At 50.0% G+C, this 18,669-nt stretch overlaps 6 protein-coding genes and 1 non-coding gene across 7 annotated transcripts; 4 read left to right on the forward strand and 3 right to left on the reverse strand.

Moving 5' to 3' along the window:
* Positions 1–282: 282 nt before the first annotated feature.
* Positions 283–1,203, forward strand: F5891DRAFT_1143538 (uncharacterized protein). Its single transcript, XM_041364957.1, has 3 exons — positions 283–682; positions 741–798; positions 852–1,203. The coding sequence occupies exons 1-3, from the start codon at positions 378–380 to the stop codon at positions 975–977; spliced, it is 489 nt and encodes a 162-aa protein (XP_041227642.1). The 5' UTR covers positions 283–377; the 3' UTR covers positions 978–1,203.
* On the reverse strand, positions 1,204–5,464 carry F5891DRAFT_1024467 (heterokaryon incompatibility protein Het-C-domain-containing protein). Its single transcript, XM_041361329.1, has 23 exons — positions 5,235–5,464; positions 5,139–5,181; positions 4,970–5,082; positions 4,883–4,907; positions 4,787–4,825; positions 4,695–4,730; positions 4,586–4,648; positions 4,449–4,532; positions 4,335–4,389; positions 4,145–4,278; positions 3,820–3,967; positions 3,716–3,757; positions 3,642–3,658; positions 3,337–3,586; positions 3,262–3,288; positions 3,157–3,210; positions 3,081–3,103; positions 2,934–3,020; positions 2,696–2,716; positions 2,596–2,634; positions 2,478–2,525; positions 2,344–2,429; positions 1,204–2,292 (listed from the first exon to the last, which is right to left on the reverse strand). Exons 1-23 carry the CDS (start codon positions 5,327–5,329, stop codon positions 1,308–1,310), a joined length of 2,514 nt encoding a protein of 837 aa, XP_041227643.1. The 5' UTR covers positions 5,330–5,464; the 3' UTR covers positions 1,204–1,307.
* A 592-nt stretch (positions 5,465–6,056) lies between these two features.
* On the forward strand, positions 6,057–7,616 carry F5891DRAFT_949435 (uncharacterized protein; the record flags this gene model as incomplete). Its single annotated transcript, XM_041374877.1, has 3 exons — positions 6,057–6,257; positions 6,311–7,207; positions 7,260–7,616. The coding sequence occupies 3 exons, from the start codon at positions 6,057–6,059 to the stop codon at positions 7,614–7,616; spliced, it is 1,455 nt and encodes a 484-aa protein (XP_041227644.1).
* A 359-nt stretch (positions 7,617–7,975) lies between these two features.
* Positions 7,976–11,097, forward strand: F5891DRAFT_171677 (proline-rich protein). The gene is made up of 2 exons (XM_041370768.1): positions 7,976–8,857; positions 8,910–11,097. The coding sequence occupies exons 1-2, from the start codon at positions 8,007–8,009 to the stop codon at positions 10,921–10,923; spliced, it is 2,865 nt and encodes a 954-aa protein (XP_041227645.1). The 5' UTR covers positions 7,976–8,006; the 3' UTR covers positions 10,924–11,097.
* A 1,077-nt stretch (positions 11,098–12,174) lies between these two features.
* F5891DRAFT_1024475 (kinase-like domain-containing protein) lies at positions 12,175–14,094 on the forward strand. Its single transcript, XM_041361330.1, has 7 exons — positions 12,175–12,426; positions 12,485–12,678; positions 12,735–12,795; positions 12,847–13,430; positions 13,484–13,549; positions 13,599–13,659; positions 13,711–14,094. Exons 1-7 carry the CDS (start codon positions 12,315–12,317, stop codon positions 13,794–13,796), a joined length of 1,164 nt encoding a protein of 387 aa, XP_041227646.1. The 5' UTR covers positions 12,175–12,314; the 3' UTR covers positions 13,797–14,094.
* Positions 14,095–14,208: 114 nt separating this feature from the next.
* F5891DRAFT_1172155 (uncharacterized protein) lies at positions 14,209–18,439 on the reverse strand (the record flags this gene model as incomplete). The annotated part of the gene is made up of 10 exons (XM_041365573.1): positions 18,042–18,439; positions 17,838–17,988; positions 17,642–17,781; positions 17,500–17,597; positions 16,786–17,442; positions 16,141–16,724; positions 14,937–16,090; positions 14,511–14,849; positions 14,316–14,412; positions 14,209–14,236 (listed from the first exon to the last, which is right to left on the reverse strand). Exons 1-10 carry the CDS (start codon positions 18,079–18,081, stop codon positions 14,209–14,211), a joined length of 3,288 nt encoding a protein of 1,095 aa, XP_041227647.1. The 5' UTR covers positions 18,082–18,439.
* On the reverse strand, positions 18,438–18,520 carry F5891DRAFT_t61. The gene has a single exon. It is a non-coding gene; the product is annotated as a tRNA-Gln (tRNA).
* Positions 18,521–18,669: the final 149 nt, after the last annotated feature.

Genomic DNA, 18,669 nt, shown 5'->3' on the forward strand with positions numbered 1-18,669 from the left:
CATATTTTTGATGCCACGATGCAAATGCCACGCTTGTCGCAGTCTAGACACGTCACACGAGGAGTGATTACCGCCCAAGGAAGATATCGATTGAAAAAAGCTCCCCAGTCATAACTATTCCTTGACACTGTAGTTGTTGCAAGAGTCTCGAAGCACTCGATGGTTACGGAAAGTTTCACGTCTTCGTTCAGTTCCGGGTGAAACACAATAAATCTGCACGGTACGGGCTAGTTTAGAACTGAAAGTGAAGCGAAATAGGCTGGAAATAGAGTCACATGTAAACTCCGACACTGGCCAGAGCCGCCAGTATACTTATAGCACATAAACTTTGCAATTGATTTATCGACTGGCTGATAATACCAAATATTATACCCGACATGCTATCGTCTCCACCATCTCCCATCAGAGCTCCATTGGCCATTTCTACCGTCGCAAATGCACTCGTAAAACTACGACGGAACACGTCAAAGACTGAATTCATTGGCTCTACTTCGGGCGAGCCACAGACTCACCCCTTACTGCGAGGGGAGGGTGTTACGTCAAAACGCAAGGTCCCACTGGTGCAGAGTGACCTGTTCTTTTGTAGGGATGCAGTGGATGTTCCAAAGTTGTTGAGGGGATCGAGAGCAAGCTTGCTGGACAGAGCAGAGAACATAGGTGCGAATGTATTGGTAGACGAAAGGTGTGTGGAGCTCGTGGAGCTATGCTGCGCTCCTGTTGCTTACTATACTTTGAATCAGCTGGGAGTGTTCAATACGTGTCCCCAGGGACAGACGACACGGATCTTACAAAGTTCAGGTTCGTCCTTTGTCTGCTTTGAGTCTCTGAGATCCCAAATCCCATTTGTCTAGGTCCGCTACAACGCTTCGGCTTCGCGATCGTCCCTCCCAGACCCTCAAAAACCAGTTGCCTTAGACCGAGTCCAGAATGTATCAGGACTCATGACAATCGTGGACCGCGAAGAATTGTCACTATGAAAGTGCAACGCCGGAATTCGTATGGTAATCGTCTTTTCAATCCTTTCTCCTGCAGTCATTCTCGTTATTATAGCCGCATCATCATAATCGCATGCATTGTACTCTAGCAATCACCGTAACAGTCTAGTATTGTATTCATCTCATTTATCTCTACTCCACGCTCTTTCATCATGTTTTCTCAGAAGCCACTGCGACTTTTACATATCGTTAACTTATTCAATGTACTCAAAATGTTCGCTGCTTCAAACATGATACCAAATTTCTGTGCTACATGACACAAAAAACATACATCATTCAACATGTATTCATTTGCTCGCCTCTTCCAGTGTTTCACCATCTCCTATTATCATACGGATCATTTCGCGGGGAGTAGCCTCCTGGCGATGGGAAGGAAGCCTGTTGTTGGTCCCGATCATCGTTATCGAACGCATGTTGCTCATAACGACTACCATACACCGGCGCTTCGGGGAACTCATGACCGTGGGTGCCACGATGTTCGTCAAGGAATTCACCTGCAGGTGGGCCGCTTACTTGCGGATATCCACCTACATGCGGACGGTGTGATGTAGAGAAATCACCTGCAGGTGGAAAAGCTGGTGATGGAATGTTTGGCGGCGGATAGCCGCTTGTAGGTCTAGCGCTTGGGTACCCGCCTATAAATGGAGCATTCGACGACGGAGGTGGATATCCGCCGAAAGGTCTGGCGCTCGGGTGTCCACCAGGCACACCCTGCACGTTCTGTGTGTACGTACTGCTCGCGTTGATGAATGACGATGACATGGGAGGGGACGGCTGCACGTAGGACGGTGCGTACTGGCTCTGGGCAGGAGGCGAATGGAACAATGGCCCGCTCTGCGAGTGCTGCGCATACGAATCAGGGGTATATGCCGCTGACGGTGGCAGTGGGGCTGAAGGAGGCGCGTAGCTCGAGCTGGTGGTTTGTACAGTACCATACGAGACGGTTGTCTCTGGCCTCGAGTAGTAGGAACCGGGCTGCCCACTGGACTGACCGCCCTCTCGTCCCGTCCCCGCAGACCCACCCACCATGTTCATCAGACCCTGCATCTGTGTAGCACCGGGAATCCCCTGCACAAACCCCTGGATGCCCTGCTGCATCTGCGCATTCTGCGCATGAGAAACGGGAGCACTCCCATCGGCGGCTAACCGAGTGCTGTTCTGCGCTCGCACCGATTCCTTTGTGAGACGTGCAAGCGTGGCGTGCTGATTACGCCCGAGACTCTGCACCCACGATCTCATGTATTCCAGCATTTCATGCTGGACTACGGAAGAAGACTGGTGAAAGTCGGGATGGAAGCTGCGGATAATGATCAATCTGTGCCGAGAATATGAAAGGAAAAAGACATACAGGCACTGCAAAGCCTGATCTGTGACCTGGTTCACATTGAGGGAACTGTCGTCCCAGGCCTTCGTAACCAAATTGACAGTATGTTTCTATGACAGTGCTGAGCGCAGCGGTTTAATGTGTGGAGAATAACTTACAAGGATGATTTTTGCGATATTACCGGCAGGTTCATTTAGGATCAAGTTCTGGAAGCATTACATTTGATGAGTAAAATGTAATTGCGCAGCTCCTCGAGGAGAAAAGGAGTTTACGTACGAAGTGATCTTTGCTAAGGAAAGAATGCGTGGGGTCGCTCTGTGGGGAAAAGGGGTGATAAGGAATTATTGCCGCACGTGTCAAAGTCGTTCAAACTCACAGCGTATGGGTTGTTGAACACCTGTCGGAGCAAGAGACGTCAGTTGATGTTGACATCAAAATCAGGAAGTAGGGAGAGATCGATAAGCGAGCATGATGGCCAAGAGTGATACGACAAAAACCGAACATCGGGTTCCGGAGAGATCGAAAGCGAGGCAACTCAGGATGAAAACGCGGAGGGACACGGAAGCACTCGCGAACCAAACACTCCAAATACTTCCTTAGTGGGAAGTACTCACCTCATATTGATCATGCTCGTTGATAACCTCCGACGAGGCCGATGATAGTCCAGCCGTCGCAGTCTCCAGGATTGGTTTCAAAAAAGGCTATGTCCCGAGTAATCAGCAACCACAGCGGGGAGGACACATTTTCAGCAAATTCCCTACCTCCAAAGTAGTGAAAACGAACACTGTTGGGAAGTCATCAGTATGACCTAGCCATCAACTTCGATTATGAACTGACCAGAAATTGACTCCTGAATCTTCTCTATGATCGAGTTCAGTCCAGGGATCTTCTCTGTAGCATCCATTAGTACCGGGAGTGCTTGTCATAAACAATCAAATTCACCTAACATCCCCGATATGCCTTTCATAACTTTGAAAGAGTGAGACACCACTGAGGAGCATCAAATCAAGGGCATACCAGAATCTCTGAAGCTCAAGACCTTCCATAGCACGCTATGCAACTCTTGCGGGCTCATGTCCTCAGGCCGCCTATCACCACGTTCCATCCCAGTGCGCATGCGCTCGATGCCTTCCATATCGCCGCGCATCTTATCACCGCTTCCACCAGGAAGTTTAAGGAAAGCATCGCGGAGTATGGCACTCGACGAATTGGACTTGGAGCGTGCGCGATCAAACTCTTTATTGAGATCCGTGACAGAAGCTTCACTCTAGAGAATGAATGAAGATGAGAATTGTGATGTATACCCAGACCAATAATCTTACGATGTGATCGGTAGCCTCTGGACGAGAGTAAGTTTCAATAATCGCCACTAGGACGAGAGACTATAGGTGCATACCTCCAAGCAGGCTGTGAATAAAATCACTCGATCCAAACGTTCCTGAACAGAAATCATAGTGAGCGTGGTTATTCCTGACGGTACCATAGCGTAAAAAGACCCACCGGTGACGATTGGCGCGACCATATTTCCGTTGTGTGCTCGCACTCGTACGGCATCACCAACATGCACAAATACATCACCGTGTCCCATGGAAACAAGAGCAAGCTCGCAGAGATTAGAGTGCGCAGGGAAGTCTTCAAGGGTGTGGAGCTATTTAGTTAGATCAGTTGGTGTTGCGATAAAACCAGTGCGAGTTGTTCATAGCAAAACAATGGACACCGACGACGGGCACGACTATACGCTACAATGTATATCGCACGGTCATCGCACATACTTGGTGCATCTATGCGCCACAGGTAGATATTTTTAACTGAATGTTCAACTTACAGCTTGTCCAAGGAGCCTAAACGCCTCGTATTGATCTGCGTTATCTCCAGAACTCTTATATTTCCTGCCGAGGTAAATGCACTGCTGGAGTACTCTACGCACGAGGGACTTGGATGTATCCCAATGTCCATTTTCTGTCGCACCCATGAGTCACTCGAGGTCAAAATAAAATCGAGGTGAGGAGACGAACCATTTGCGATATAGTTTTTCATTCCCGTCTGCGGATCAATGGCGAGTTCATCAGGCTGGAAAGAATGATGCAGGTGAGTAGGGTAAGTGATAGGTAACCAAAAACGTTAAGTACGTGGACAGGGCCGCGCAGTCTGGGGTCATACTGCCGTGCGTCTTCTCCCTCTCCGTAACCTTTCGGATTATCAATATGTTCTGTCTGTGTAGTGCACGTTGATACGCCATGTGGTTTATATGTCGCGGGGCACTTACTGGTAGATATGCACCCAGTCTCTCTGGCGTAACTTCAAATTCCCCAGTGGCATATCCATTGGCCTAAAGCAGAATAAGAGCAAGTTTGAAGGGCGACGACCGCACATGCCATAAACCCGAGCACCATAACTAAATTGAGGATCGTCTGGAAATTCGTAGATTGATATTTTGAAAATCAAGAGGATGATAATCATGACGTACTTGCAGATTCACTTTCTTCAGTGTACCGATATCAACAGCCTATCAAATGTCATGGAGTTGCCAAACTTTCATACATTAGGAGAGTCGTTAAATTACCTGACTGTAATCTCTCAACCAATTGCTACATGCCGGTTGATGGATTAGATCACGAAGAAATACGTGTTGGCATCTGCAAACACACACCCAAAGTATACGCGCTTAATGTCGAGGCCACCAAACTTGGGACCCTTTCCAATGAGACTGGAGAGTGCGAATCCACCAACCCCCTTCTTCAAGAGGTCTGCAAGCGCATCCTCCTAAAAAGGGTGGCGATCAGTACGCCAGCCTAACGATCAGGTTGAAGACCGCCTACGATATCTCCATGCCTAAATGCCTTGCCTTCGACAAATGCATATCTATCAAATCGTGAGTGAAAGCAGAATTTAAGGAATGGACTGTGCTGCTTTACGAAGGAATGTTGCCTGCCCCAAAGGCGTGCACACCATTATTTGACAAACAGAACACAAGGATAAAGAGCAGTAGAAGATTAATACTGGCTGGCATCGGTGTTTGAGCGAATATGAGAAATTATTTCGACCAACCTGAATGGCTGCTGCGCTATCTACTTATATGTCGAAGTGGAGAAAACTGGAGCGGTTGCCCCTTATAATTAGTCTTGGCCACGAGCCAGCCAAGTGAAACTTCGTCACTTGACAATAAGGCTATGTGTAACTTGTCGTCATGGCTTTCTGATAACACGTTGAGCTGATAAACATCGACATTAATTATGATTCTGAAGCCTCAGGTGCGTCTGTGGTAAGACCCATTGACTACATCAGGTTTGCATAAGTTAGTTTGTATTTCTTGCTTGGTTAAACTAGACAAGCCATCAGATGACTGGTGAACATTAACCATAGGTATGAATGAAGTCAATAACCTGCCTAGATCAAAAGGATTTAAAGCGGGGCCACAAAGTCCTCTGCATCCCCCATGCCGCGATGAAGCGATGAAAGCAGTTGTGTGATCTGAAACTTGACAATGCGCGGGAACGGGACGCCACGTAATTTGTCAGCATTCGGCAAAGACCGGTGTAAAATTGACTCTGTTGTGATTTTTCTGTCTACGCCGTCTCTCGCATCCTCCGTCAGTATAAACGCGGCTTCTTGCGTCTGTTCGTTGTAATCTTTAGACTCCATTATCACGCACTTTTGATTCCCTTCAGGTTAGTAAAGTCGTTCAATTTCAGTCATTGGGTTAAAAAAAAAACAAGTTTCAGCATCATTCCCTCATAATGACCAGCTCTTCCGCTACTTCATCTCCTTCTCAGATTCATCAGAACGTCGTTCCTTCTGAAGTCGGATGGCAATTTGTTCCTCAGTATTACACTTTTGTTAACAAGCAGCCCAATCGTTTGCATTGCTTCTACACAAAAACCTCAACCTTCATTCATGGTACGGAGGGCGAGGATGTCAAGGCGTGTTTTGGCCAGCAGGTATGCACTATTTTTATCTATTCATCGTTTATAAGGTTTTACAACTAGCGTAGGAAATCCATAACAAGATCACCTCTCTCGGTTTCGACGATTGCAAGGTCTACATCCACTCAGTCGACGCCCAGTCTAGTGCCAATGGTGGTATCATCATTCAGGTCATCGGTGAAATGTCAAATCATGGCGACCCTTGGCGCAAGTTCGTGCAAACCTTCTTCCTTGCAGAGCAGCCAAACGGTTATTTTGTCCTCAACGACATCTTCCGCTTCCTCAAGGAGGAGACCGTCGAAGATGATGCCAGCGAACCTGAGGCTTCATCTACTGCACCTTCTGAATCTGAACCTGAATCAATTCGCGAGCCAACTCTCCCGCCTCCTGCTACTGCTACTGCTACTGCTCCTGCCCCCGAACCCGAAGTTGAAGAGCCAACTACTATGGTCCCTGAGCCCATCTCCCCACCACCTGAGCCTGAACTTGCTCCGGTTGAGGTCAACGGTTTCCATCACGAGCCTGAGATCAAACGGGAGCCTACTCCTGAGCCATCCATTCCTGAAGCTGAGCCAGAGCCTGAACCTCCTGCTCTGATTGCGCCGCCACAAGCGCCTGCACCTCCCCCGCTTGTTGCGCCGCCACCAGTGCCTACACCTCCTGCTCTGGTTGCTCCACCACCAGCTCCTGAACAGGCACCCGCTCCTCAGCAACCAGCTCCTGCACCAAAACCTGCAGCGCCAAAAACGTGGGCCAGCCTCGCTGCCGCCGACTCTAAGCGCTGGGGCGCACAGGTAGCTACTGAGTCGAAAGGGATGTCTGAGGTCCCGGCTTCCGCAACATCCCCAGCACCGCCGGCTAGTAGTGCTCCTTCTCCTGCTCCACGGAGAGAGCACTCGCACTCGCACCCTCACTCGCCTATCGCTTCTGCCAACGCACTCACCACTCCGCAGTGCTTTGTCAAGGTATGCCTTACTTCTCTAACTATCCATACACACACTCACTACTTTTCATTAGGGTGTCACTGATGTCGTGTCGCAACAGCAACTGATAACCCTTCTGGCCCGCTTTGGCACCGTCAAGGAGGTCGAGATCGTGCGCAGCAAAGCTTGTGCATTCCTCGAGTTCGCCAGCCTTGAGGCTGCTAAAAAAGCGATCATCGCCTCGCTTCCCACCAATGCTGGTGGCGAGGGCGGATTGCGCTTCGATAGCCCTGAGGGCAACGTCCGGATCATCGTTGAGACCAGAAAGGAGCGTGGCGACCGGCCTATCAGTCGGCCAAGGGGTGGTGCGCCTAATGGCGAGTCCAGGGGTTCATTCCGGGGCCGTGGCGGACCTCGGGGTCGTGGCGGCCCTCCGCCACCCAAACAGTAAGAACGCATGTGCATGGTGGTTCGGAGGGGCGAGGGGTGCTCATCTGCGTGGTATACTTGTTGTCCTAAGCTTATTTCATTTGCTTTTGTCCATGTAGACGTGCGTGGTGGACGTGATATAATGCGACAATCACCTCGTATGTTTTGCTTGCTGTCGTGTTTTGGTAGTGGTTCGTTTAATGAATTCAGGGGTCTCATTGTGTTGATCGCCGATGTGACGTCTTAGCTACTTCGTGCTTCTACATACGTATATGAAAGCATGTTTAACTATGTAGTACTTAGTACTTGATTGTAGCATGCATCATGCATTCGTCCCTAGGCAACACTGTCGTTTCAAAATTCTTGTTTGGTCAAGTTTGACGTTCACTACTGCGTCTTGAGCACGTCGTCAATGGCATCGACGGAGCCAACACACGAAACAGCCATCAACCCTGAGCTCTTCAACCAAGAACACCAGAAAGATCAAGATACCTCAGATGCCCAAGCTCAAATAATCGCATCCCTCCGTTCCCAAGTCACCGATCTCTTCTCGCAAGTCACCCAGCTCAACGGCAAGCTCGTCAAGTCCTACGACCGCGTCTCCGACCTCGAAGATCAGCTACACGACTGTGAGAGCTCTCTGCGAAATGCGAGTATCACTGTCTCATCGCTCGAGCTTGAGCGCACCCACCATCTCGCTGCGCTCGATACAGGGCTGCTCGTCGAGAAAGAGCATGTCACTGCTGAGCTGAACAGGCTTATGGAACGTGCGACGGAAGAAGCTGCGCAGCGTGGGCAAGCAGAGACAGCCAGGAGTGATATTGAGAAAGAACTCGATGATCTTAGTGCATCGCTGTTTCACCAGGCGAACACGATGGTCGCAGAAGCACGATTGGCGCGGGCTAAGAGCGAACGCAAGGTGCGCGAGGCGGAGGAGGCGCTCAAGGGAGCTGAGGAAGCTGTCAAAGTGATGCAGACTCAAATGCAGACTATGCAGGCTGATAAAGAGGGTGCTGAGCGTCAGGCGGAGGAGGCGCGACTCAGTATGGGAAAGGGCAAGTGGGTCGAGCGGGATGCGCATCTGGCTCAGCAGTATCCAGGAGATGTACGGAAAATGCGTTTAGTGACCGTGCATGTCCCCTATGCAGAGTTCATTGCGTTTGTTACGCACCTTCGGGGACTAAGGGTTTCACAGGTTACTTCGCCTGTTATCTCCACACTTCTGGGTCTACCCTTCCTCGCACGGTTGCTCACGGAGGATTCGTAAGTGGCTTACACGTCTTCTTCTCCGATTCATCTGTTTATCGTGATCTAGAGAACCGACCGTTCGGCTTGACCTGGCCCCTTCATTAAACTGGCTCTCCCGACGGAACGTTCTAACAGCGATCCACACAGGGATGCTCATTGTCGAACCAGTGCCATTCTCATCACTTGTGCAGGAGCTGTATCCCCACTCCCAAACGAACACACCCGTTTCCATTTCATGTGCTCTTTGCGGGACGGCCATAGTGCGCGCCCAATCGCACGAAACACCTCCAAGCCACCCACTCGCGTCCCTTGCACGCAGCCGCAACAATGTCCGCCTCACGAATGGCAACCTTTGGTTCAAGAATTCACTTTTTAATTCCTCATCAAGTCATGTGGAACATGACGCAGATATCGAGCAGCCTGAGCAAGTGTACGTATTCCGTCAGGCACCTGCCACCCCTGCCCCAGCTATCGCGCCTGCCTCTCTACCACTGCACACTTCTTCGTCTTCCACCTCGACGCTTTCCGTATCCAAGCCACCAGCACACCCCACGGGGGCAACCCGCACAAGCTCTACTCAAATGCAACAGCCCTATCCGTTATGCACATCTAATTACTGTCTCCTGCGCCTCCGGAGTACGTGTTCCCTGTGGGCTTTTGTCCGCACATGCATCGTGGAGCGTATATGGGAGGAGGAGCCCGTTATACCCAATAAGAAGCCCGTGATTTCGGGTGGCAATGGGACAGAGAATACCCAAGAGTCGAATAAAAGGAACTTTTCGCCAGCTGCAAGTGCATTTACGCTCCCTGTGGGTGAGAAGCCGCCTGTGCCTCCTCGGCGCAGGCGGCTTTGGGAAATGGCGAGTGCATTTGGGGAGAGGGCTGCTGGTTGGACTGAAAATAAGGACAAGGAGAAAGATAAGGACAAGGACAAGGACAAGGAAACAGACAAGGACGAGGAAACGGTTAAGAAAATTGCGAGGAAACTTCCGCCACCGCCACCTACCCTCCCTTCCGTTTCCCATCTACCGGTCCAAGCACCCCCTCCCCTCCCCAAAAGGAGCGAAGGGCGTGGCCATTCGATCGACACTCGCCCTGCCGTTTCAAACGATACTGACAAAAAAGCCGGTTCCGAAGCTGGGACATCTCAAGAATCGTTCACCACCCCCGTTGATGAGATGTCCTCCTCTCGCCCGTTTTCCGTAGATATGTCTTCTCCACAAAAAACAACACAGCCTGAAGCCCCGGCTTCACAGCCAGAACGCCCTCCCTCCCCACACACCATTCCCCTGCCAGAGACACCCACGTCACCTGCGTTCCGTGCTACATCGCCACCTCCGCGCCCACGTTCTCGTGTGGCTTCTCCAGCTCCCTTACCTTCACGCATATCTTCGCCGATACCTCATCGCGTCAGTACACCTATTGCTCCGAGTCGATCGAGAGCCGGCTCACCAGCTCCCCCACGCACGGGCTCTCCATTTACGTCTTCCAGGGCTGCTTCGCCTGTACCAAATGGTGCTCCACCCGTCCCCAAGCGCGCTCCTGCACGAAGGGCAGTTCCCGTGCCCCCTACTGCTTCACAGACCGAAGCAAAGGAAGGAATTCCGATGCCTTCGACTGAAGTTAGTAAAGATGAGGCCCCATCGAAAGTTGATACGCCTGTCACAGAGAAGGAAGAAGAACACAAACCATCTCCTCCCCCTGAACGGAAGGTTGTGATGGGTGAGGACGTTGTAGAGCCCTTGACGACCAAGCATAACATCGCCGAAACCCCCAACCCCTTACCTGATGCGAATATGAACATAGATCCGTTCCCCGAGAAGCGAGCGTCCGTGGATGTTTCTCCCCACACCGTACAAGCCACTGTTGTCGACCCATCCTCCGAAGCTAGCCAAACCAGGCGTGCATCCCAAGATTCCAGCACACACGGTAAATCTATTGACACAAGTAGTACAAAACGTTCTTCTACTATCGACGAGGAAGGTTACGCCGGTGATGCGACATGGGAGGATCGTACGTGGAAAGAAATCGTACGTTTGAAAGAAGACATGTTTTGGGCGCGCGTTGGGGGCGTGCGGTAAAGCTTAGTAAGTATGATGGTGTGCTCGCTGCCACTCATTTCATGGTAGGATATATTTTGTATATATACCACATGTGCAGATATATGCATTGTCGTCTGGCCTTGTTGTCGAATTTTTACATCTCATCATGCTGTCATGACGCTATTGTAGGAGACATTCCCAAGTACCTTCACACCTGATATCCCGTCCTTTACCAGAATATTCATATTCATGATCCACCAGTCTATTGTGATGATGGGAATCACTCCAAAATCTAGGTGACCTTAAACCATCAAAACATAGCGTGTCCTGCCATCCACTGCACGCACTATGCAGACTAAGATAATTGAAGGTCAGCGGGAGCATCGATGGAGGATTCAGCTGCAGATTTCACTCTAAATCATTTTTATGGAGTGATAACACACAACTTGATCGTACACATCCGAGTCTGTGGTCGGAATACTTCAGCCATGTTCTGCAACTCCACAGCCATCCTGCTTCTCAGTCTTTCAGCGGATGTTTTTGAGATTGAGAAAATTGTGCTGAACGGGATGAGAATCATCTCAAAAGAGATGAAAGTGAGAGTGAATGCTGGGAGCGGGCCTATTGGTTAAGATTGGCAAGTGCGAAGGAGTCTTCTGCTACTGACGCGACTTGGAAGATTGTATACGTTCGAAGGAAGACATAGGCCGCCTATTGGGCGCGTGCGGTATTAGAACCTCCCCGTGGAATCTTGTTCTTGAGCGATTTGGCAGTCAATTAAAAGGATGATCTCGGCAGGGAGCACTATAAGAAGGACGAAGAACTAGACAGAATGACAATAGGCTCGAGACCAATCAAGCCCAGTGGCAGCCTTGACATCTCAGACAAAGCATGTAGTAGAATCTTAGAATAGTCACGAACCTGGTCTATTCGATTCTATCGCCTCGAAACCTAGGTGACCTTGAAACCATCAAGATATATGGCGCGTCCGCAGCGGCACCCATGGTTATCAATACATTGCCGCGCGTGCTCGCATCCGCAGCACGCATCACGAAGAGCTCTAATTCATTTTGGCGAAAAAGCCAGGGCGTTGTAGCCATTGGTATCAGAGCCAGACTGCTAGGAATCAGTGGCCTCAGGCAGCGTTGCTGCTATCGCTATAGCAAAGGGTGTCGTAAGTAGTTGACAACGAAGTCGGAACTTGGTTGTCTTGGCGGCAATCATGGGATGCAGTGGAACATACTTTTCCAGGGACTTATTGTTATTTCATTCTGTAACGAATCAATTGTTATTATTTCCTATTATATATACTCATCGCTAAACTTGGACGCTGCTTCTACGTACACAACGCACGCAAGATTATACTACTTTGTGCCTTGCTCATAGTTTTCTTGTCCTCCACGTTCCCTCCTTCTCCCATTTATCTCTAGATGCCTGAAAACCCTCAGCAGGCTCCAGCTGTCGCTGCAGCACCCTCAAAATCAAAACACGGTGCTACATCCCAAGCTGCACCCGCACCGAGGAAAGTTAGATTCAACGTTGGTATGTCTTCATCCTTGCTGTTCATTCATTCAATTTAACAAATTCTTTCTTTCAATAGGTACTCAGTATCAGGTTCTCGATGTCGTAGGCGAGGGCGCATATGGTATCGTCTGTTCAGCTGTTCACCGGCCCAGTGGCCGCAAGGTTGCCATCAAGAAGATCGCACCCTTTGATCATTCCATGTTCTGCTTGCGGACACTCCGAGAACTAAAACTCCTCAAATTTCTCAGTGAAGCTGGCGTAAGCGAGAATGTGAGCGTGTCTGCTGGCCATTCGTTATATTTACGTGCTCAGTCATAACTTTAAAGATCATTTCAATTTTGGACATTATCAAGCCTCCTTCTCTAGACGCTTTCAAAGAAGTTTATCGTGCGTAAAAATACGTTATTCAACCCACATGTCATTCAAACTTTCACACAGTGATCCAGGAGCTGATGGAAACAGACATGCACCGTGTTATCCGAACCCAAGACCTCTCAGATGACCACGCTCAATATTTCATTTATCAAACCCTGCGCGCACTCAAGGCCCTACATTCTGCTGATGTCATCCACCGTGATCTCAAACCTTCAAATCTCCTCCTTAATGCAAACTGTGATCTCAAGGTCTGCGACTTTGGGCTGGCACGATCAGTAAAGACCGCCGAACCATCAGGCACCGAAACCGGGTTTATGACCGAATATGTCGCTACACGGTGGTACCGAGCCCCTGAGATCATGCTGACGTTCAAGCAATATACTAAAGCTATCGACGTCTGGTCTGTTGGATGCATTTTGGCTGAGATGCTCTCCGGAAAACCTTTGTTCCCCGGCAGAGACTACCACCATCAGCTCACCTTGATCTTGGATGTTCTCGGCACACCAACGCTGGACGAGTTTTACGCCATTACCACACGCAGATCACGAGATTATATTCGAGCTCTTCCTTTCCGCAAACGCCGGCCATTTGCGCAAATCTTCCCCAACGCCAATCCTTTGGCTGTAGACTTCTTGACAAAGACTCTCGTAAGTCACGATCTTCTCATCTATTTGAGTGGTAGCTCAAACCTTTCTCCTAGACATTCGATCCTAAGAAACGCATAACAGTCGAAGAGGCTTTGGCTCACCCATACCTCGAAGCATATGTATGTGTACTTCTTACTCCTCGAACGCACAAGCTTACCTGTGATTCAGCACGATCCCGATGACGAACCAGTTGCACCACCGCTCGACCCGGAGTTCTTCGAATTCGACCGTAAGTACTCAGGTTTGATAAGCGCACATGCATATTCACCATATTCGGCAGTACACAAGGACGATATCAGCCGCGAACAGCTCAAAGAGCTCCTCTACGAAGAGATCATATCCTTCTGTCCCGCCCCAATCACCTAAACACACCATCGCTGTTCATAAACCAGAGGATCCATATGTAATACTGTGCCGAGCGTCAAATCGAATTAGGAGATAGAAATATGTACGAAATATGTTCTTTGGTGCCTTCTAACTGGTAGTCGTGCTGCTTTGCTATGGACAGTACTCATTCGATGTTTTTGTGTATCTCTTCGCAATCAGCAGCTCATCGCACGGATCTTGTAATTATTACACGTTTTTGTCGCCGCGTCACCCAATGTTCAATCTATGCAATTTATTTGGATGACCAGTGCCTATAGACATGGTCACTGTCTGATAACCACTCGACGGGACTTGGGGGCCTCTATGAGTATGTAGAATAGTTGAACGGATCCGCAGTGTACTGCATTCATGTCAGCGACTTCACGGTGCTTAGTTGGAAGGTAACCAGGTTTCAGAAAGCAAAGCACAGGCCTCTGGACCTGAATGATGATTAGTTAGGACAACTTGTCCTCGAGCAGAGTCAGCAGAAAGCGATGTCACGGACATTCCAATACACACGTTATCGTCGAGCAACGAATGACTTTGCTGAACTGCAAAAGCGAAAACAAGATTGTTGGAGTGCGGGAGTGCGGGAGCGTGACACAGAGGGTAATTCCTACAACATTAAGTACAGCGTAGACGAAAGAGAATGCATATAAACAACTGGTAAAACTGTACCAGATCAAAGCAATGCGACATAGTAGAACTACACACCAATATGTATGAAAACCATCCTCTGCTCGAGTGGCACTTTCGTCTTCACCGAGCACGTAGCACGATTCAGCGCCCAGGCTGCCTTCGTGCAGTCCATCGCACCATCCTTGAACATATTCTCATAGAAAGCTTCGACGACGTGTTTTGCGATAGCATCATCCACCACCCACAGCGTGCCAATGACGCTCTTGAATCCAGAAAACTGCAGTCCAGCTGCGAGGTGGATCACTTCGTTAGGTGTCTCCTCGTCGCCAACGGCGGTATGACACGCCGATAAGAATGCGAACTCCGCTTGCGGAGTGTCGTTCTCCATGATGTCGAGCAGCGTCAGAGGTTCGTCTCATGGCGAAACGTGAATAGTAAGGCTGCTCGCGGTCCTGTTTCCCATGACAAGCGAGGTGCACCCAGGTGTTGCGTCGAGTGCACCTGCTCGCGTGGCGTCATCGCCAGAGAGAGTGGTAGTTTTGGCCGTCGTAGGGACGAGCTTGCGGACGAGCTCGAGCTCGCTGTCGATAGTCAAGAGCGCCCCACCTTGCCCCGCACCCGGTACACTTTGTCCGATTGCAGCGAAGGACGGAGTAGTTACACGTGTCTTCATCGTCTGTCTAGATCTGATCAGAGCTGAAAGTGTCGGCGTATAAGAACAGATATAAACGTTCTCCAGGCATAGTTCCCTCCCACGTCCGTCCGCCTTCGTTCGAAAAGGGTGAGCTGCGTGGAGAGGAATAGAAGTGAAGGTTGCAGTTGGACACAGCCAGATTCGAGACCGGCTTGTCACTCTGAGATCCCGCTGGAGGACAATGACGATGGGAAGCATGATCTCGTCCCATACTATCCTCAGGAGGACTTGCAATTCCTTCCTCGTCTCCTCTGGTCGCATAAAAGAGGCAAGTCGTATCTCCCTGGCAAAGTCGCTCTTGAGCCTCTCCAGATGTACGAGAGTGATGCGCGGGAAGAGAACATGGTGTGGTTCTCCCGAGGTCGGGACAATGATGGCGCTGCACGAGTATTGACTCGCAACGAGAATGATGACTGGTCCATGACGTGCTGCCGCTTGCAATTCTGTAAAAGACGGGGGGAGCAGGAATCGCGAGAAACCTGGGATATTGCGAATGTCAGCTACTGCAGCTCCCCACTGCTCCTGAAGTCTCCTGTACTGAGTTGCTGCTTGATCAGCAGCAACTCGGTCAGCGCTGCCGGCAGAACCATGAGCATCAGAAAGACGCTTGCTGAGTTCCGAGAACTTGTAAGCAAAGTTGGAATTTGTGACCTCGAGGTCTTCCAGCAGAGTCCGAAGTCGAGAGGCCAACGACCACTGCTGGCCACGACCCTGCTCCAGGAGTTCGACTGCTTGTTGCAGATCCTCGCGACGTATGGAACACGAGGCTGCATCTACTGGCAGTGACTGTGCATCGCGAAAAGCGGTTGCAGCCTCACGTCGTGAGATGATCGTTGATCGTGCCATCACGTGATTGTCGAAAAGCTCCAAGCAGATTCGGTATGCTTCGAGAGCAGAGTCGTGTCGATAAACCTCAGCTTGGTGAGCCCAGTCTATAGCCTCTCTGATGCGTGCGGAAATTCTTGAGTGGGGTGACGTGATGCAAGTCTGAAGTTCTCCACAGCGAGCGACAAATCGGCAAGGTCGTATTGCACTCGGTAACGAGACAGATAGGTTTCCTGTAACACCATGTAGCTGAAATATCTATCCAGGTGCAGTGAAGACAAGGTATCCAACGACTCCTGGCACAGTCGGATGGCCTCCTCGACATCTCCATTCCTCTGAGTTTGCGTAAAACGATAACGGAGCGCCGAGCTCAAATTGTCAAGAGTTTTATGGCGACTGGGATGGCCATGCTGCTGTAACTGAAGTGATTCCCGGTACAGGTCGATGGCCTCGTCAAGATCCTCGCTGGCATCTAATTTGGCATATCTGTCGTGGAGCACGAGAGCAAGGTTGTGGAGCGTGGTCTCACGATATGAATTCCCAGGCGGGCACAACGTCAGTGCCTCGCGATGGAGGCTGATGGCTCTCATGATGTCGTTAACATCACTGTGTTGATTGAAACGGGTGCGGAGGGCAAGTCCTAGGTTGTCCAATGAGAAATCACGATATGTATTCCCAACGGGGCACAAGCGCAGCCCTTCTTCGTACAAAGAGATGGCCTCATTGAGGTCATGAGAGTTGTCTTGGTGATCGAAGCGGTAATGGAGTGACTAAAGCCAAGTTATTCAGGTAGGTATAGTGTCCAGGATGTCCCTGGGGACACAGAGAAACAGCTTCACGACGAAGCTGTATACACTCGTCTAGGGCATCAATGCTGCCGCGTTCTTGGAAGCGTCCTTCTACTGCCTGTGCAAGCTCTTGGAGGGCTCTTGGACGGTGTTCGCTCCCCAGAGTACAGAGGTCGAGCACGACTTGTCGAAAGTGGATGCCTTCATCAGATGCGTCGGTTGGAAGATTGTTACATGCACGAATCGCATAATCGATGCTATTTGCACCTGCCGCAATGCTATGAAAGAAAGTGCCCTCTGGACAGAGGGGCAGTAATTTGCAGGACAGTTGCGCAGATTCCTGAATATAAACGGCGGTGCCTTCCTCGCTGTAGCACCGAATCAAAGCGTGAAGGAGGTGATAGATGGATGATGGATGATCGGGGTGGCCCTGCGGACGCAATGCAAGGGCTTCGCGAAATAAAGAATTGATAGAGTCAATGTCTTGAGAGTCGTTTTGAATGTAGCCTTGAAGGCGGGCCCACGCGAGGTTAGTGAAAGCTGCTGCACGGTCAAGATGGCCGACCGGACATTGGTCCAGGACCGACTGAAAATGTTGTACGGCATCGTTCAGGTGAGAGACCGTGTTGCTTGTCATATATGTGGCAAATCGTTCATGGCCGGCATCTGTATTCCGAACAATCTCACATTCACCGACGGACTGCAGGAGGTGTCATGTCAACCAAAAAGCCGAAACGCCGAGGTTGATAGCACTCACGTTAAGCAGTACGCTGTCCTGAATGTCGCTATCAAGTAGAACAACAGCCTCCAGCGTGAGGGAAGGGTGAACACTAAGAACGGACGGGAACGAGATATCTACGAGATATGAGTATGTGTGCATGAGTGAGAAGGTCACTCACTGAAAGGTTCACTTCTATGATCGAGCAGCGCATCCCATGATGTTTCAAGTTTTCCAACGACTTCTCCATTGCCCAACATCCGATCGAGCTCGAAGGAGGCCCTGATCTCCACCGATAATGCAAGTGACGTGTCCAATGATCTAGAGACCAAAGATCAGTCCTCGACTTGTGTCTGAAAGTCTCGATGAACTTGTACAAGGTCACAGTATCGGCCCACGCTGTAGATTCGTCGGATAATAAGACTCCAATGGCTGAATTCCAGCACCTGCTCGAGTCGAGATTGATGGATATGTAGATGCCTGCTGGAATGCGCTGGGAGGGAACTTTAAAATTCCTCCCGCTGATGACTGTAGACAGAGTGAGCATCACGAAACAGAGACGGAGGTATGAAGCGAATCACGTTCGAGTTTGATATACCGGCTTTCTAAGGTACCGGGCATGATAGTGCGATGAAGCAAAACGACAAGGATCGAGAATGGCCCGGGGCTGCGTGGTGGACAATGAGTGGTGAAAGACGGGAGGAAGGGATGGGATTCGGGTAAGACTCAGATGGGGGTTCAAACGTTCAGGTCATGCTGCAATAGGTCCTTTCGACGTATCAGTATTGACCTTGCATATGACGTACTAGAGAACTTGAAGCATCCGAAGATTGCCTATCGCAGAGGGTGACAATATAAAGACTTTCGTGGGAGTCGTTGGGTCGCTACCGCGCGTGGAAGGCCCTCCTCATGCTGATCATCGGTAGAGACGTTCAATGAATGAGGCGCGAAATTCGAATGAAAAAGGTAAAAAGTGAAGGCGATACCAGGGCTCGAACCTGGGTTTCGGGAAATCAGCCCTTGTCAGAATCCCGAGTGATAACCACTACACTATATCGCCGTGTCGTGACTGCACCCAATATGCACCCAATATTGGCATAAGTACTTGAGGCTTCCACTTCTTCGGATCACTCGAGTTTGGAATTTCAACGACTGGACAATTCGATGCACGTCACGTTCAAACTCGCATGACATTATTATACATATCCG

Source organism: Suillus fuscotomentosus (genome assembly GCF_016647785.1).
Source record: "Suillus fuscotomentosus strain FC203 chromosome Unknown F5891scaffold_18, whole genome shotgun sequence".
NCBI lineage: Eukaryota > Fungi > Basidiomycota > Agaricomycetes > Boletales > Suillaceae > Suillus > Suillus fuscotomentosus.

Excerpts from the sequence above, each read along its gene's own strand:
- F5891DRAFT_1143538 (XM_041364957.1), top strand. The coding sequence starts at position 378 with ATGCTATCGTCTCCACCATCTCCCATCAGAGCTCCATTGGCCATTTCT. Across the intron at positions 683-740 it reads AATGTATTGGTAGACGAAAG|CTGGGAGTGTTCAATACGTG; the intron begins GTGTGTGGAGCT and ends ACTTTGAATCAG. Across the intron at positions 799-851 it reads ACGGATCTTACAAAGTTCAG|GTCCGCTACAACGCTTCGGC; the intron begins GTTCGTCCTTTG and ends CCATTTGTCTAG.
- F5891DRAFT_1024467 (XM_041361329.1), bottom strand. The coding sequence starts at position 5,329 with ATGCCAGCCAGTATTAATCTTCTACTGCTCTTTATCCTTGTGTTCTGT. Across the intron at positions 2,526-2,595 it reads TCCTTAGCAAAGATCACTTC|AACTTGATCCTAAATGAACC; the intron begins GTACGTAAACTC and ends TAATGCTTCCAG. Across the intron at positions 2,430-2,477 it reads ATATCGCAAAAATCATCCTT|AAACATACTGTCAATTTGGT; the intron begins GTAAGTTATTCT and ends GCACTGTCATAG.
- F5891DRAFT_171677 (XM_041370768.1), top strand. The coding sequence starts at position 8,007 with ATGGCATCGACGGAGCCAACACACGAAACAGCCATCAACCCTGAGCTC. Across the intron at positions 8,858-8,909 it reads CGGTTGCTCACGGAGGATTC|AGAACCGACCGTTCGGCTTG; the intron begins GTAAGTGGCTTA and ends ATCGTGATCTAG.
- F5891DRAFT_1024475 (XM_041361330.1), top strand. The coding sequence starts at position 12,315 with ATGCCTGAAAACCCTCAGCAGGCTCCAGCTGTCGCTGCAGCACCCTCA. Across the intron at positions 12,427-12,484 it reads GAAAGTTAGATTCAACGTTG|GTACTCAGTATCAGGTTCTC; the intron begins GTATGTCTTCAT and ends TTCTTTCAATAG. Across the intron at positions 13,660-13,710 it reads GGAGTTCTTCGAATTCGACC|TACACAAGGACGATATCAGC; the intron begins GTAAGTACTCAG and ends CATATTCGGCAG.